General features: G+C 42.0%; 1 protein-coding gene across 1 annotated transcript in view; it reads right to left on the reverse strand.

Moving 5' to 3' along the window:
* The window catches only part of FBN1 (fibrillin 1), a 253,488-nt gene that overhangs the window by 113,453 nt on the left and 125,499 nt on the right, over window positions 1-14,536 (reverse strand). Inside the window, exons 9-13 of the mRNA XM_027096594.1 lie at window positions 13,457-13,582; window positions 7,813-7,971; window positions 3,581-3,760; window positions 2,806-2,946; window positions 954-1,073 (exon numbers count right to left, since the gene is read on the reverse strand). Of these exons, the coding sequence (XP_026952395.1) occupies window positions 954-1,073; window positions 2,806-2,946; window positions 3,581-3,760; window positions 7,813-7,971; window positions 13,457-13,582 (726 nt within the window). The remainder of the gene's footprint in view (window positions 1-953; window positions 1,074-2,805; window positions 2,947-3,580; window positions 3,761-7,812; window positions 7,972-13,456; window positions 13,583-14,536) is intronic.

Below are 14,536 nucleotides of genomic sequence, written 5' to 3' on the forward strand. Positions count from 1 at the left end.
AAAGATTTTGAAAACAGTCACTAATAAAAAATAAAAACATCTGTATGCCTTCAACTAATATGAAGGACTTTTGCTAAAAGAGGCAAATAAAATTAACTCATTAATGGCTGACAAATTTTTAAAGTGATACAAACCTCCCTATCTTCCCTTGTATTTAATTTCAACAGAGTTCTGTTGCTTTTATCTGGCTTTACTGATCAATTATAACAGATCATTCTGTGCCCAACTTACAGAGATTTAGATATTTGAGTGCCCTGAGGTGGGGCGCATATCTTAATTATTTCTATCTCAGAAACTCAGTACATCAAAGTCATCCAATAAGAGGTATATTGGGTGGCTTAATAAGTCAATTAATAAACAAATCGGAAGGGAAATTTTTGTGAGGAAACTTTATAGCAGTGCTTCTCAAACTTTCACATGTGTAAGGGTCCCTGGAAGATCTTGTTAAAATGCTGATTTTGATTCAGCAGGTCTCAAGTGGGACCTGAGATGCTGCATTTCCAACTGGCTCCCAGGTGATGCTGCCGCTGACTCCACGAAATAAGCAGCAAGAACTTACAGGCACTTCTTATCCTTCAGGCCTTTCCATGAAGCAATTAATTGCGTAAAATTTCATCTGAAACATTTCTCAGTTTCTGTGTCAACAAAGGACAACCCCATTCCCTAGCTCTCAGATTAAAAGTTAAGACAATATAGTGATGAGGCAAAAAAAAAAGGAAGTGAAAAGAAGATATTCCCACAGGCACAGAAACATCTTTTAAAATAACTTGAATGTTTGCCAGATTGTATGATGCTATCCTTCAGAGTAACAATTTCTGGAATTAAGTGCAAAAAAGCAATGGGAGCATATTAGCCTCTCCCGACAAGGGTTATTCAGACTCCACGGAATTCCTTCAGAGCTAACTCCTTACTTAGCATACATGTCCGACGTGCCAAGCTAGGACCACACGTACCTCGGCATTCTGTCCGGGTGAGTGTGCTCTGATAGCCAGGTCGGCACTGACAGGTGTAGGAGCCCTGGGTATTAATACACTCGCCACCAGCACAAGGGTTTTTCTCACATTCATCAACATCTGCAAAACACAGTATATTTCAGTAAGACATTAGATCGCAGTAACTCATAACTCCAAGACCATTTTACTGGTTTCCTTTACACGCTAAAACACTTTCCTTTTAAGAAATAAATAGCATAATGAAAAGATCTTTTTTCTTTCCACTACAATAACGGTGTCACCGGCCACTTTAACTGGTTGAGCAGTTAGAATGTATTATTTTCCTGTGTCATTTTTCAGAGAAAAATGCCAAACACGCAGCAACTCAACACTCCAAGCCAATAAACATTTTCTCTTCCTTGGGTCTGACATAAGGGAATCAAACAGACTAATATTTCAGAAGTGGCTTCTGGACAGAATTCTGAGTGTCTCTTGAAGCTCAATTTTTCAATGAAAAGAAGACCTAACCATATCTAAGCATTCCTTCCTCAGTTCCGCGATGAATATTACAACAAACCGTGAAGCTGTTGTTGTTTAAAGGGCAATTCTCACCCACCATCAAGGCTGCTACCACCTCCAGCCCGCCCCTAGACAGGCGCCCACTAGTTTTACACTCATTTAGAGCTATCAGTTTACTTACAGGTAAACTGGTTTTCATTCCTCTGTTTGTGAAGACGAAGAAGCTAAAGCTTATGGAAGATAACCCACTTGTCCGAAGTCACATGCTTCTTGTGGCAGATGCAAGTCTGATCTCACAACCCTGAGCGAGACGTTCCCTTCGCCTTTCCTACCCAGCTCTGGATGACCTCTCAGGATTGAAGCTACTTGAACAAGCTACTTGAACAAGCTCTTAACAAGCTATTTGAAGGGGCTTTCATATCACCTGGAAACTATATAGCATGAGAAACCAAGAACTACTTATTTCTGCCTGATTCATAACTGGAATTGAGATTTATAATAGACCTAAGAGAGCAGTTTATTTTTAAAAAGTTAGATGGCAACTGGGTGTTCTTACCCAATCCAACAAATTATCCTTGTGTTACATTTCCTTCCTTCACTAGCTTAACTGCCTCATCAACGACTTAAAGTTCCCTGCTTTAGTTCCTTGCTCACTAGAGACTGTTGGTAAGTTATCCACTCAAATTAGTAAACCATGCAAAGTTTCATAATTTGGGGATATTTCTAATGCTTTATCTTAATGGTCAGGCTTCGATAGGATGGCTTAAGTTAGAGTTCCCAGCAATGCCTTGAATGTGTTTTACGATGAAAGTTAAAAGTCACTACAGTAGGCATAATAATGCCCCTCCCCCAATAGGTTCATGTCCTAACCACCAGAACCTGTGAACACGCTACACGGCAAGGGCAATTAAGTTGCTAATCAGCGGAATCCGTCCCTCCTGGATTATATACAGATGGGCCCAATGTAATCACAAAGATCCTTAAACGTGTTGGAAGGAATGCAAAGAGAGAACCAGAGAGTTCGAGATTTGAAGATGCTACACTGCTGGCTTTGAAGATGAAGAAACAGGCCCTCAGCCAGGGAATACACATGGCTTCTAGATGCCGGAAAAGGCAAAGAAATGGATTCTGTCCAAGAGCCTCGGAGAGGAACGCAGCCCTGCCGACACCTTGATTTTAGCCCAGAAAGACCCGTGTCGGACTTTTAACCTATAGAAATATAAGATAATAAATCTGTGTTGTTTTAAGCCACTAAGTTTGAGACAATTGGTTATAGCAGCCATAGAAAACCTCTACAGTCATGAAACAGCACTGCAGTAGCCTCTTGGTGCCAAGCCAGTGGTCTATCACGTACCAATGCACTCCCCACGGAGGTCCAGCTGGAATCCTTTGTTGCACTCACACCGGTAGCTCCCAGGAGTTGGGATGCAGCGTCCATTTTGACAGAGATAGCGAAACAGCTGGCAGTAATCAGTGACGTTGACTGGCAACACCCCTGAAGGAATAACACGAAACCCCGTTAAAATTGTGTCTAACTAGGGCATCTTCCACCAGCACTGAATCCAGTGATAACGGGCAAGATGCTGAACCATAAAGGAAGGAGGACACTCTGGGCAAAGGTCGCCTGGTGTCAACAGAGCATGTTTCCATTCTCGCCTACAGAGAGCACCTGTGCACCGTGGCACACGCTGCCAGGTACGGCGGCCTCGCTGTAGCCTGCTCCTCTGCCTGCTTCTCCCCACCGCTCCCTCCGCCTCACTCTCAGGCCTCGAGCGCAGGGAAGCAACAAAGGCAGTGAGTTACTGGCATTTAACTATTTGCAAAACTGCTTTGCATGATATTTAACCCAAAGAGTAATCTAATGCCTCCTCTATGAATTCCTCCTGTGAATCAGATTTAAATTTCTCCTACAACATCAATAGCAAAAGGACATTAATCTCTGGAGAATATGAAACTGCCCATTTTCCTTTATGCAAGAGGCCAGTGGAGAAAGGTATATACTACACTCTGTAAATGAAATCTTTAAGGATTGGTTAAACTTACTTAATGACTTAAACAGCATAAACAACAACAAAAAAGTTAACCTGATTAATGCAAGAAACGTAATTAGATGACTTTTGAGCTCTTACTTGGTGGTTCCCGAGATGGATATGGATATTCCACTGGTGGTCGAGGGACTGTAATTTGAGGTCCAGGAGGAAAGCCAGGAGGAACAGGGTGAACTGGAGGAATGGGGCCAAGGGGTGGGGAAGGATATCCTGGCCTCTCGGGAATTACGATAGGGACAGAGCACAGCTTGTTGAAATCCTCTGGAAAAAAAAAAACACAACACAACAGCTGAGGGGTAGCATATGCCATAGGCCCATGGAAGTCATCCTTACTTTGTAAAGAAATTTTGAATAGAACTGATCATCAAACCACGTAGGTCAATTGGAGAAAAGGAAAAAAGCTAACTGACTTGGCTTTTTTTCCCTCCAGTCAGCATTCCTAAAACCTACAGCAGCAACCAGACTGGAACAATAATTCAAAACTGGAAACAAACTCCCCAGAGTGTGTACCACATGTCCCTCCTAAAACCTAGGAAGTCTTTACCTATGTCAAAATTCACCTCAAGGAAGAATAGAATAAAATGCCATGATCTCCACCCAGTCTTCCCACCTGTGGATCCCACAGGACTCTGAAGAGCACACTTTTTAGTGCTTGGATTTTATTTTATATGCCTTGGGAAGTCACTGGTAGTCTTCTGCAGGGGTGGGACATGATCAGATGAACATTTTCAGAAGATCATTCTCACTGGCATTTGGAGACTGTACTGGAGGGAGGTAAGACTGCTGCAGAAGACCAAGGGCAAGACAAGGATGGCTGGACAAGGGAGCCAGTGATGGAACTGGACAGAAGTAAACACATTTGAAGATTATTTTAGAGATGAATGGGCTATGTTTGGGGAAGGAGTAAATGTCAGAGCTGAGGGAATAGGAAATCAAGAATGACTTCTAGTTTTCCAGTTGAGCAACAGGGTAGACATTGGTGCCGTTTGCTGAGATGGGAAAAACCGTGATGGGAGCAGGTTTGGTGGGTAAAAGCTATACGTTGAGCATATGAATTTTGAGATATCAGACATCCACATGGAGATGTCACAAAGCAGTTTTAAAAGAGAGTTTGAAGCCTAGAGAAGAAGTCAGGGCTGCTGCTAAGTTTTGGAGTTATCAGTAGATAGGCGTCATTTAAAGCCACTCATTTTCATGTTTCCTACAAATAGTCATATTTTGTCACAGTTCCCTTCTATAAAGTAAACTATATAATTTTTAAAATTTCTTTTTTGCCTCTTTCCAGAATGTTGATTATTTTATTACCTCTGTCACACAGGGATTCTCCCATAGGTACTTTCTATACTAGCTTCATCCATTAATAGAAATTAGGCTAGTATTTTTATTTTCCTTGTGGACTAGAATCTGACTTATTCTATCACACAGTGATATGTCGTACTGAAATGTATTCATATTTCAACCTCATGGGACCTTCTGTCCATTTACATTTGGCTAAACATACCTAGCTACCACGTACCTTGTTGTTTTTTTCTGGTCCATTACTAAAACTTTTTCAATCATACTTGACATTTCCAACTCAGGTTAAGTTTATGTTTTCAGAGAATTCTACTACTGCATTGTTTCTCTGGAATTTCAACCCACAAAGATTCTGTAGTACTTGACTGTATTTGGAAAGGATTTATATATTGTTTCTGCTTCCCTGAATCAGGATGCTACAATCCCTGTTGTCAAACCACAGTGATCTTCCTTATAGAATTATCACCTGGACGTGCCATACTCAACATTTCCTGGCTACCTGCTTTCTACCAACTCTCTACCACTAAGACTGTGCAGTCTCTGAAGTCAAGGATCGTGTCTAACTCATGACGAAATCCCACTCTCAGCCTCACCTGGAAAACTGCACAGAAGAGGAATTTATTAACTATATTGGATTTAATTGAATGGCATTTGTACTTATTAGCTTCCAAGCACCAATCAACCTTTTTTTTTTTTAGTCTTTTAGGATTTCTATAAAAGAAGTTGGATCGCTTATCAGCATTTCTGCTAACTAGGTGGGTATATTATTTTAAGCATGCCATTAAATTCATCTCAACCTCTCCGTGAAAGTGTATCGGGCTGGGTTCTGTACTTTTTCCTACTTTCTTCGGCTTAATAACTTTCCGTTGAGCCCCTTTACATTCAGAATCAGCAACCTGGGGCTGATTTTGTTCAACTGATGTCCAACTTTCCTATCTCCATTTAACCCGGAGATGATACTGATTTTTTTTTAAAGTGAAAAGCTGACCAATCTGAAATAATTCTTCCTATGTCATCACTCTCCATAAGTTAAGAACCCAGAGCTCTATAGTACTGGTACTGGAACATTTGAACAAACAAACACACCTACCTGCAAATTAGTTTGCTCTATCCATCTGCTGTGCTCTGGGCCTGTCTCAGGGTTGTGCATCTTTCAGTGGTACCCTTTGGGAGAGCAGCTCCCTGCAAAGTTACACAGGGGGACCGGGCCTTCTGCTCCATGAGTCCCAAAGTAGGTCTTCAGCAACTAAGCCTACTCTAGTCCTCCCTCTTCTATTCAAGGTCTCAACATAGGAAAGAATCCACATCAATGCTGCTGATTCCTAAGTTAACATATACATTTAAAAAGTGATTCTCCTGGTATCCAAGCAGTAGGTCTTAGTAGAAAGTCATGTGCTTCTAAACAGTGACCTACTAAATGGTCCCCCTAGTGAACTAAGAAGGGTGCCTTATATTTTTAGGCCAGAGACAGTCAAAATATATGGCAAAATATATGACCTGTTATATGTTAAAATTTATTGAAAGATTTTCTTGCTTCTTTAGTCCACACACATAATTCTCAGTAATAAATAGAAATTTAAAAATAACATCTGTGAGCAGGTCTATAACCCATGATAATGGGGCATTCATATTCTGTGAGTAGCACACTCTGAAGTATTTCATTAGCTCTACAATCATCCATCCGCATCCTGATTTTCTCCCCTAAAATTTCCTGATTTAAACATACTTTTCAGGAACCAGATTGAGAAGAAGTTATTACCCCAATTTTTACTTAGAACTGGTGGGAAAGACGTCACCTAGTAAGTTGTACAGTCTACGTGAATGCCTCCCATCAGCAAGTTCTCGCTAAGTACCAGAGAAGCGTTAAAAAATTAGAAGGAATAAGGCACTATAATGATGACTGAAACCCTCTAATGAGCTTTATTAACTAGTAAAAAAGCTAGATATGAACACACACAGGCACAGACCTGAGCAGATGGGATCTGTGCCACAGCAACAGTACAAACCTAGAGCACCGAGCATTTTCAGCAGTGGTGGTCTTGGGATGTGCAGGGATTAGGTCATATCCGAGAGGAATCTCAACCAACAAGAGGGTGTATAACAGGCAGAGGTAGCAGGGGTGGGGAGTAGGGAGTAAGGACCTGAACTGGGGAGAAGTTTGGAGAAAAAAGAATATTTGAGTTTAGAAGTGCTCAGACTGGGTTCAAGGAAAGCTGGATTGCATCATTTAATTAGAAAAGAAAGCTACTATAAAGAACAAGAATTAAAAGATGAACGGGAATCAGATTTGGGGACTCTAAATGCCCTGCTAAGTAGTAAAATTTTATTTTCAAGAAATGGAGTGACTTGGACCACTGGATATTGCCTGAGTTCATCCTGCGAAAAATTTTCTGGACACCTTTCTCTACTTTTTCCCCAGACACAATTTTTTAAAACTGAATTTCAGATGAGTTAGGCTTTGGGAAATGTTACGTGGCAGCTGTGGATTTCACAAAGACCAGTTAGGAGGCTACTGCAATAGTGCAGATGAGAGAAAATGAGCTTTATGTGGAAATGAACATGACAGAAAAGAGAAATTGAAAAGAAAAAAACATCAACAGGACTTGGCAACCAAGAAGAGGAGAGTGTCAAACGTTAGGGAAGGAGGAAATGTGTATCCCGAATAACTCACCTGAAAGGCTCTGAGGGAGTTGAGTTTTATTCTGCTGAGCTTTTGAGGATACAAAAGAAATACAGGAGACTAGGAAGGAACCAGTTCTTCTGACTGGTCAGGTTGCTACCCAGTGTTCATACGCAAGCTAAGTAAGATACGGTACCTGCGAACAGTGTCATTTGTATGGACCTCTGTATTTCCCCTGTTCATTACCTGGGGAAGTTTCCCTGAAGGCCATCTCTTTTACTTTCTGGAAAGTTATTCACTTACCCCGGTTTCCACTAAATCTGCAGCACATACATTGCCCCTGGGCTCGCAGGGGGTTGAGCAGAGATACTCTGTGGATAAATGGAAGGGCTCTTACCCGTTGCTCTGATGGGACACATTTCGGGGGCGACAGTGACCCCCGGAGACCAGCACCGGCCGACGTCACAGCAGCACTGCATCTTGGTGATAGACTGCGGCAGCTGGTTAGAACAGCGCCCGTTTGCCAGAGCCGTGTAACAGTATCCTGGGCGAACATCTGAGAGGACAAAGAAACCCCCATACACATCACTGAGATCAAACGTAAAACGACTCTCTTTTGCCCCAGCACCTCCACATTTCCCAGTGGGGCTCGGGCAGGATGAGCTGACACTCAGCCCTAGGAGGTAAGCCGTGAGCGCTCAGTCAGAGATCCCTCCATCTCACACCTTTTGCCCCTGTGAGCTGGTACACTTGACCCCAAGTCCCACATTCCAACCCCAAGGTGGGAACAAATGATTACAACCATATGGGTCATAGGAAAAGAGAGAAGAAGAAAATCACTGGCGGTGATGGTTAATTAGGTATAGAGACATGTCTCTATACTGAAGGGAGACTGTGTTGTCCTTGGTTTCAAACGACTTAATTTGAGCCACTTTAGACAAATATTGATATAAATCTATTTTAAAACAACACGAAGTCTGCACTGTAGGTTACATCTCTAAAAGAACTTTCTTATTTTTCAGTCTGAAACCGTGAGTCAGACGTGTGAGATCTTTTTTTTTTTTAAAGGAAGGAGCCATTTTGCAGTCAGATCCACTGCTCGTTAAGCGAGGTTTCCTTTTGTCCTGGGGCCCTAACAGATTTGATAAGGCACTAATTATTTACAAGTTCAAAATGTACATGATTGCAAGTTCTTAGTGCTATAGGATACAATACTTCTTGAAGGAACTTTGTTTTTGTGGCAGAACGGTATCTTCTCAAAGCAACAGGGGAAGACATTTCTATATATCACTTTTATTGGGTTACATCATGTCTGACTGACGTGACAACATTGACACACTGAAGTACACCTCTGGGTTACCAGAAAAGAGCCCATGACAAAGGAGAAACCTAACTGCTTCATGAGCCTTTGAGGTCATGTGGTGGAATAGAGGAGGTAGGTAGCCAAGTGCAGAACCCCTTGATCTAACTATCATATGTTACGGGTGTATCTCTCTTTGAGTAAAATGTGTTTCTGTACAGTTCCTATAAAATAAGTTTTGAAATGTAACTAGTATTTTGAATATGCTTGTCATTTGAAGGAATATAACTGGGAAATCCTTTTGTAAGGTGAAGAATTTGTTTGTAGTCAAAAATCTGTCCTCATGTTTCCTGTAAGTCTGCATATTAACCATCATTTGATCAGACAGGGTCATCCCTATCATTGTTTTCACCTACATCATTCTCAAAAACACAAAGCCTTAACATCTTGAAGGTTGCAATAAATTAATAAAATGAAATAAAATGAAAATACCAAGGCTGACTTAGAAACATTTAAATTGTTAATGTCGAGTGAAGATGGCTACATCAAACCTAGACAAACCATAAAAGAAAATTACGGGTCAGCTTTAAAGGATACGAGATTATTTCTAAAAAGTACTTTAAACCACTAGCAAGTGTAAGTGTGCTTTCCAGAAATTTTCTGTGGTCCCAGTTCCTGCACCTCTGGTCAGACTAATAGCCTCAGCAAAGAGGCAGAACAAGTTTTACTCCAGCCTGGTCCAGGGTAAATGGCTGGAGAGGGGAGTGCAGACAAAGAATGCTCTGTGGAGACATGGGTGGCACCTCCCCTGTGCACAAGGGGGAGAAACAGAACTTCCTGCTTCCTAATTTGCTTTGCCTTAAAGACACTAATACTTCATGTACCCCAGGATTAATATTGGGGCATGGAAACCAAAGGCCGTTAAGAATGGGAAGAGGGGGCTTCCCTGCTGGCGCGGTGGTTGAGAGTCTGCCTGCCGATGCAGGGGACATGGGTTCGTGCCCCGGTCCGGGAGGATCCCATGTGCCGTGGAGCGGCTGGGCCCGTGAGCCATGGCCGCTGGGCCTGAGCGTCTGGAGCCTGTGCTGTGCAGCAGGAGAGGCCACAGCAGTGAGAGGCCCACGTACCAAAAAAAAAAAAAAAAAAAAAGAATGGGAAGCGATGTTCAAAACTGGCTTATATCCCAGCTTCAAATGAATCTGGTGGTCAAAACCCAGTATAAACACTTGACCAAAATTTGTATGTACAATTTTCAGTGTGGGCCATCTTTCAGAGCAAAACTGGGACCCACAGCTGCCAACAGCAAGCTCCTAATGGGCTTATATCTATTATTTTGCAAATTATCTATGATATTATTTTACTGCCCAGCTGGCTGACTTATATGATAAATCAATGGGTCGGAGACTCTGGAACAAAATGGTGAGTGGTGGGACTGGAAGAATTACCAGCCACATTTGGGCTGCTGGCAGATCCTGATTTATAAATGGCACCTGCATATACAATAATCATTTTACAATTTTTTTTTTTTTTTTTGCAGGAGAGCTTTTGTTAAGAATACACACATTTACACAACTTATAATTGTAAAGAAAACCAGTGGGAAGAGTTGTGAAAAGCAGGAACCATTCAGGGGAATTGACCCTTGGTCATGCCAGCCTGAAGTCTTCCATGTCATCAGGTGGTAGTGCCAAAGGAAGTGGAAAGGAAATCATCTGGTGCTGGATCGCTTTGCATAGAGGGTAAGGGGTGGCTTTAAAGTAATCTGAAGATCTATGGGAGCTGAGGGAGAAGCATGGTACGACTTAGAGGAGGTAAATGAAGGTTGGAGAAACCTTAGACACCTTCATCTATTTTAAATCTGCCCTGACCAAGACATCTGGCAGAAAAGGAGTAAGAAACTTTCTTCCTTTCTCCACTTCTGAATCACTCGGCCTTACTCTCAGGACCCAGAAATCACATCACATCAAAACAAATATATGATGGATTAAATATCAGTAGGTGTTTGCAGGTCATCCTAGCCTGTCAGCAGCTCTCCCCTAACCGATCACTAACATTGTTGGGGCCAACCAGCAGCTAGGAGCTGTGAGGCCCAATCTAGGTGCCAGACATCTCTAAGAGTCCTGGGAATGGATGAGACAGAACACACTAATATGAAAAGACAGCCTTACACAAAGTATTATAAAGTGCCAAACAAAGATCACAAAACCAAAAATAAAATGCAATAATTCTACCAGCACTTACACGACAAAGGCAGTGTTAGAACTGGTGAGATCTGAGAGTCGCAGAATGCGGTAACAGAAGGTAACAGTTTGAATATCATGGTTAAAAGAGATGTATAAGGAAGATACCACATACCACTATCTACACGTGGGGTTTCCTATTGGTTAGATTCACTAATTCCAAATAACCAACTTGCCAACAAACCTTGGATTTGTTTAAAAGTTGGAGACTATACATATTTTCTTGCCACTGGGGATAATTTTGGGGGTCTCTGTGGTTTACCGTGGCAGGCAGTAGGGAAGGCAGAAATGTCATTGGGATCACTTTATGTAAGTTGCTAATTATGGGTCTCATAAAGTTCCAAGGAAGGAGGAACAGTGCTTGCCTAGGGGTATGGCAAGCAAACGATGGTCACTGGGAGGAAGCAATGGGCGGAGTCCGGACTGCAGACTCAGCCCAAGTTGGAATCCCAGCTCCCTCACTTATTAACTGCTTAAACAACTGGAGTAAATTATTTATCTAAACTTCCCAAACCTCAGCTTCTTCCCATCTACAGTACTGTTTTGAACCTTAAGTCAAATAATTTCCATAAAATACCTCACACCGAGGAGGTGACCCGGGAATCTTAGTTCCCTTCTTTTGTAAAAAGTTAGCGTGGGTATATTAGGTAAAAAGGAAAGAACTTTAAAAATGTCAACTTTCTGATATGTAAATGTGTTAAAAGGATTAATCATTTTAATGCTGTTTGGGGCTCTCTTTGAAGGTTAAAAAAAAAAAAATCTACCTATTATCTGGCCAGGAAAGGACTTCTGCTAGGCATATCCACTGGAGGTCATGTGTTAATTGGGACAGTTTGGGGAGAAAAAGGAGCTACATGAACTGCACTTGCCATCCTTTCACTGCAGTTCCAAGATCTATGGATAGATTCTGGAAAATCAGGCAATCTGGGTGCCACCAACCATTGCTTCTAAGGAAAAGTCCAGATATGTTTCCCTCATGAGTTGTACTTATTCAAATGTCAACGGAGAGACTGCCCTCAGCTTTTATTATGTGTGACTAACTAAAAAGGAATTCAGAATTTCAAGTGCAATTCTGTTTTGGTCTGAAATTCATGGCCTGTGGTGAGGATGTGAAGCTGCGTGTCTTTGAAACTATGGGCCAGAAACAAACATCAAAAGATAGCCTTCACTTTCCTCTGAGGCCTTCTGCCATAGGCTCCTCAGCTTGGCCCTATTAATAAGGGATTAGTTATTTTGATAGTCAACACATGCTTACTGAGTGCCTACTACATGCAAGGAATTGTGCTGAGAACCACCAGGAATATAAGGCTAGCAGTTATTGTTCTCTAAGGAGAATTACAACTTAATCAGGGAGACAAAAACATACAGAAACACAGAATTTCCCTATAAAACCATTTCTAATAAGATATCCTTAGGTTCGGGGGGGAAACTGCTTTCAGGTAAGCTGATCTGGGACAACTTCAAAGATAGAGAACCTGAGTAAGAGGGTGAAAGGAGGCTTGCACTGGGGAACGTGTTCTGAGTGGTGCAACATGAATGAAGCAATTGCTGTGAATGGCCTGTTTGGGGGTGAGAAGCAGTGACTGTGCTAAGTCAGCAAGGTTGGGAGGGGTCACAGAGTGAAGCTCCTTCTCTATCGGGCTGTCCATTTTTGAACTTGAACTTTATTCTAGAATACTGGACTTTGAAGGAACTCTTAGCAACCATTAAATCCAGCTATTGTCAGATCTATATTTTTGAACAACAGAACCACTTATTTAATTGATATTTTGTAATAGCAAAATATGGATAGCCTAACACCCACCCAGATGTAAGCCTAACACCCACCCAGATAAAAGCAAAATTGCCTGGCGTGTGTGTATGAAGCGGGAGGGGAAGGCAGGAACCCTTTCCACTCAGCCTCCCCCTTTGCCCTGTCCCCCTCTCCAACCCTAGCATCCCTAGAGGGCTTTGCAGCACCTGAAGATTCCATGGGATATAGACTGAAAACCACTAATTTCCAAATCCTAATGGAAAACTACCAGAGGTTTTTGAGCAGGAGAGTTATTTAATCAAAGCACCATTTTAGGAAGATAAATCTGACAAGACGTAATGTAGGGAAGCCAGGAAGCAGGGAGAGCAATTAAAAGATTATTGCAAAATTTCAGATCTAAATTAACATAGGTCCTGGGAAATGACTGAAGGTGGAGGTGAAGAGCGAGAAGAGTCAAAGATGGCTTCAAGGTCTGACGGTCACATAACTGCAAAGTTAATTTTAGACTGAGTTTATCTGTAGGGTCTCCTGGATCATCTCTTTATGGGAGGCAAAAATCCCAAAACAAGACCACAGTTGCCTCTGTTCTTCAAGAGGGTGGTCAACTATTTAACAGACTTCCATAAAAGCACATTTTACCTCAAGTGAGAAATTATATGTCTCCCTTAACAAATTTTGTCTCCCTTAGACTGATGTCTATTATGGAACTGATTTACATAAACTGTGCATGATGTTTATAATTACACCTACCTATGCATCTGGTACCATCGGGAGAGGTGTAAAAACCGGGGGGACATTTGCAAAAGTAACTGCTGACTGTGTTTGTACATTCGCCCCCCTCACAGATTCCAGGAATAGTGCTGCATTCATCAATATCTGGAATGAAAAGAATAGTTTCAGTATTTGTAGAACACAGTATAAAACCGTCCATCATTACAAGAATTCAGAGGTAACACTCATCAAATCATGTTCCCAGAAACAGCAATCTTTAGAGAATAAAAGCTGCCTATAAAATAGTTAATTCAAAGAATGGGTGTTTCTTCTCTCAAGACAGGTTTACCCAAGGAATTTACCAAATTTGAAAGATTAGAGCAAAATGAAATGAATTCTGCCTTTAAAATCTAAAACGGTACTGTCGTTTCAAGTCCCTACAGCATGCTAATATTCCAAATATTTTGTTTAAAATTTTGTTTTCCCTTTTCTCTTCGTGTTTTGCGCATTGAGTTAAGCTCCCTTTCTAGCCACTGTATATTCTGCATCACTTCCTGCATTTGTTTTTGATCTGATTTTCCACAGATACTGAAATCCTACAGAGGAGACCACGTGGTCTGACTGCTGACCAAGACGTGGCTAACTTGGTATTCTCAGGGGCTCCCAAACTGCCACTACAATGGTTTTCTCTGGGTTCAGAGAGTGAATTGTGGTGGACGCTGAGATGCTTCATCCAAATCCTCTGTCAGGAAATGACTTGTTGTCCCAGATCTGGGAGTGCTGTCAGGAGATGGCCTCCAGCTCTCAGCTCCTTCAGGGACCCCTTGAGCAGCCTGAGCAACCTCACCCGGGGTTACGACCTTCCCAGGCGCCCACATCCACCGACTGATTGTGGAGGAAGGACAATGGTCTGGTCATCTCGCCCCAAAGGGTGCAACTCTGAAAACCACTCCAATTCCCCAATTCCCTGTGGGGTCGGCTGAGGTCAGAGTTGTGGTTAGTCCTCAGGGCCTGAGGCCACTGGGTCTCCTTAAGGAAGCAGTCAAAGTCACTTAGACAAATCAGACCATTTCCTTCAAGGAGAGCTTTTCAAGAGCCCCAGTCAGACACTGGCAGTTG

The sequence above is a fragment of the Aethalodelphis obliquidens genome, unplaced genomic scaffold (assembly GCF_003676395.1).
Source record: "Aethalodelphis obliquidens isolate GAN/ISIS:26980383/991018 unplaced genomic scaffold, ASM367639v1 scaffold105, whole genome shotgun sequence".
In the NCBI taxonomy this organism is placed as follows: domain Eukaryota; kingdom Metazoa; phylum Chordata; class Mammalia; order Artiodactyla; family Delphinidae; genus Aethalodelphis; species Aethalodelphis obliquidens.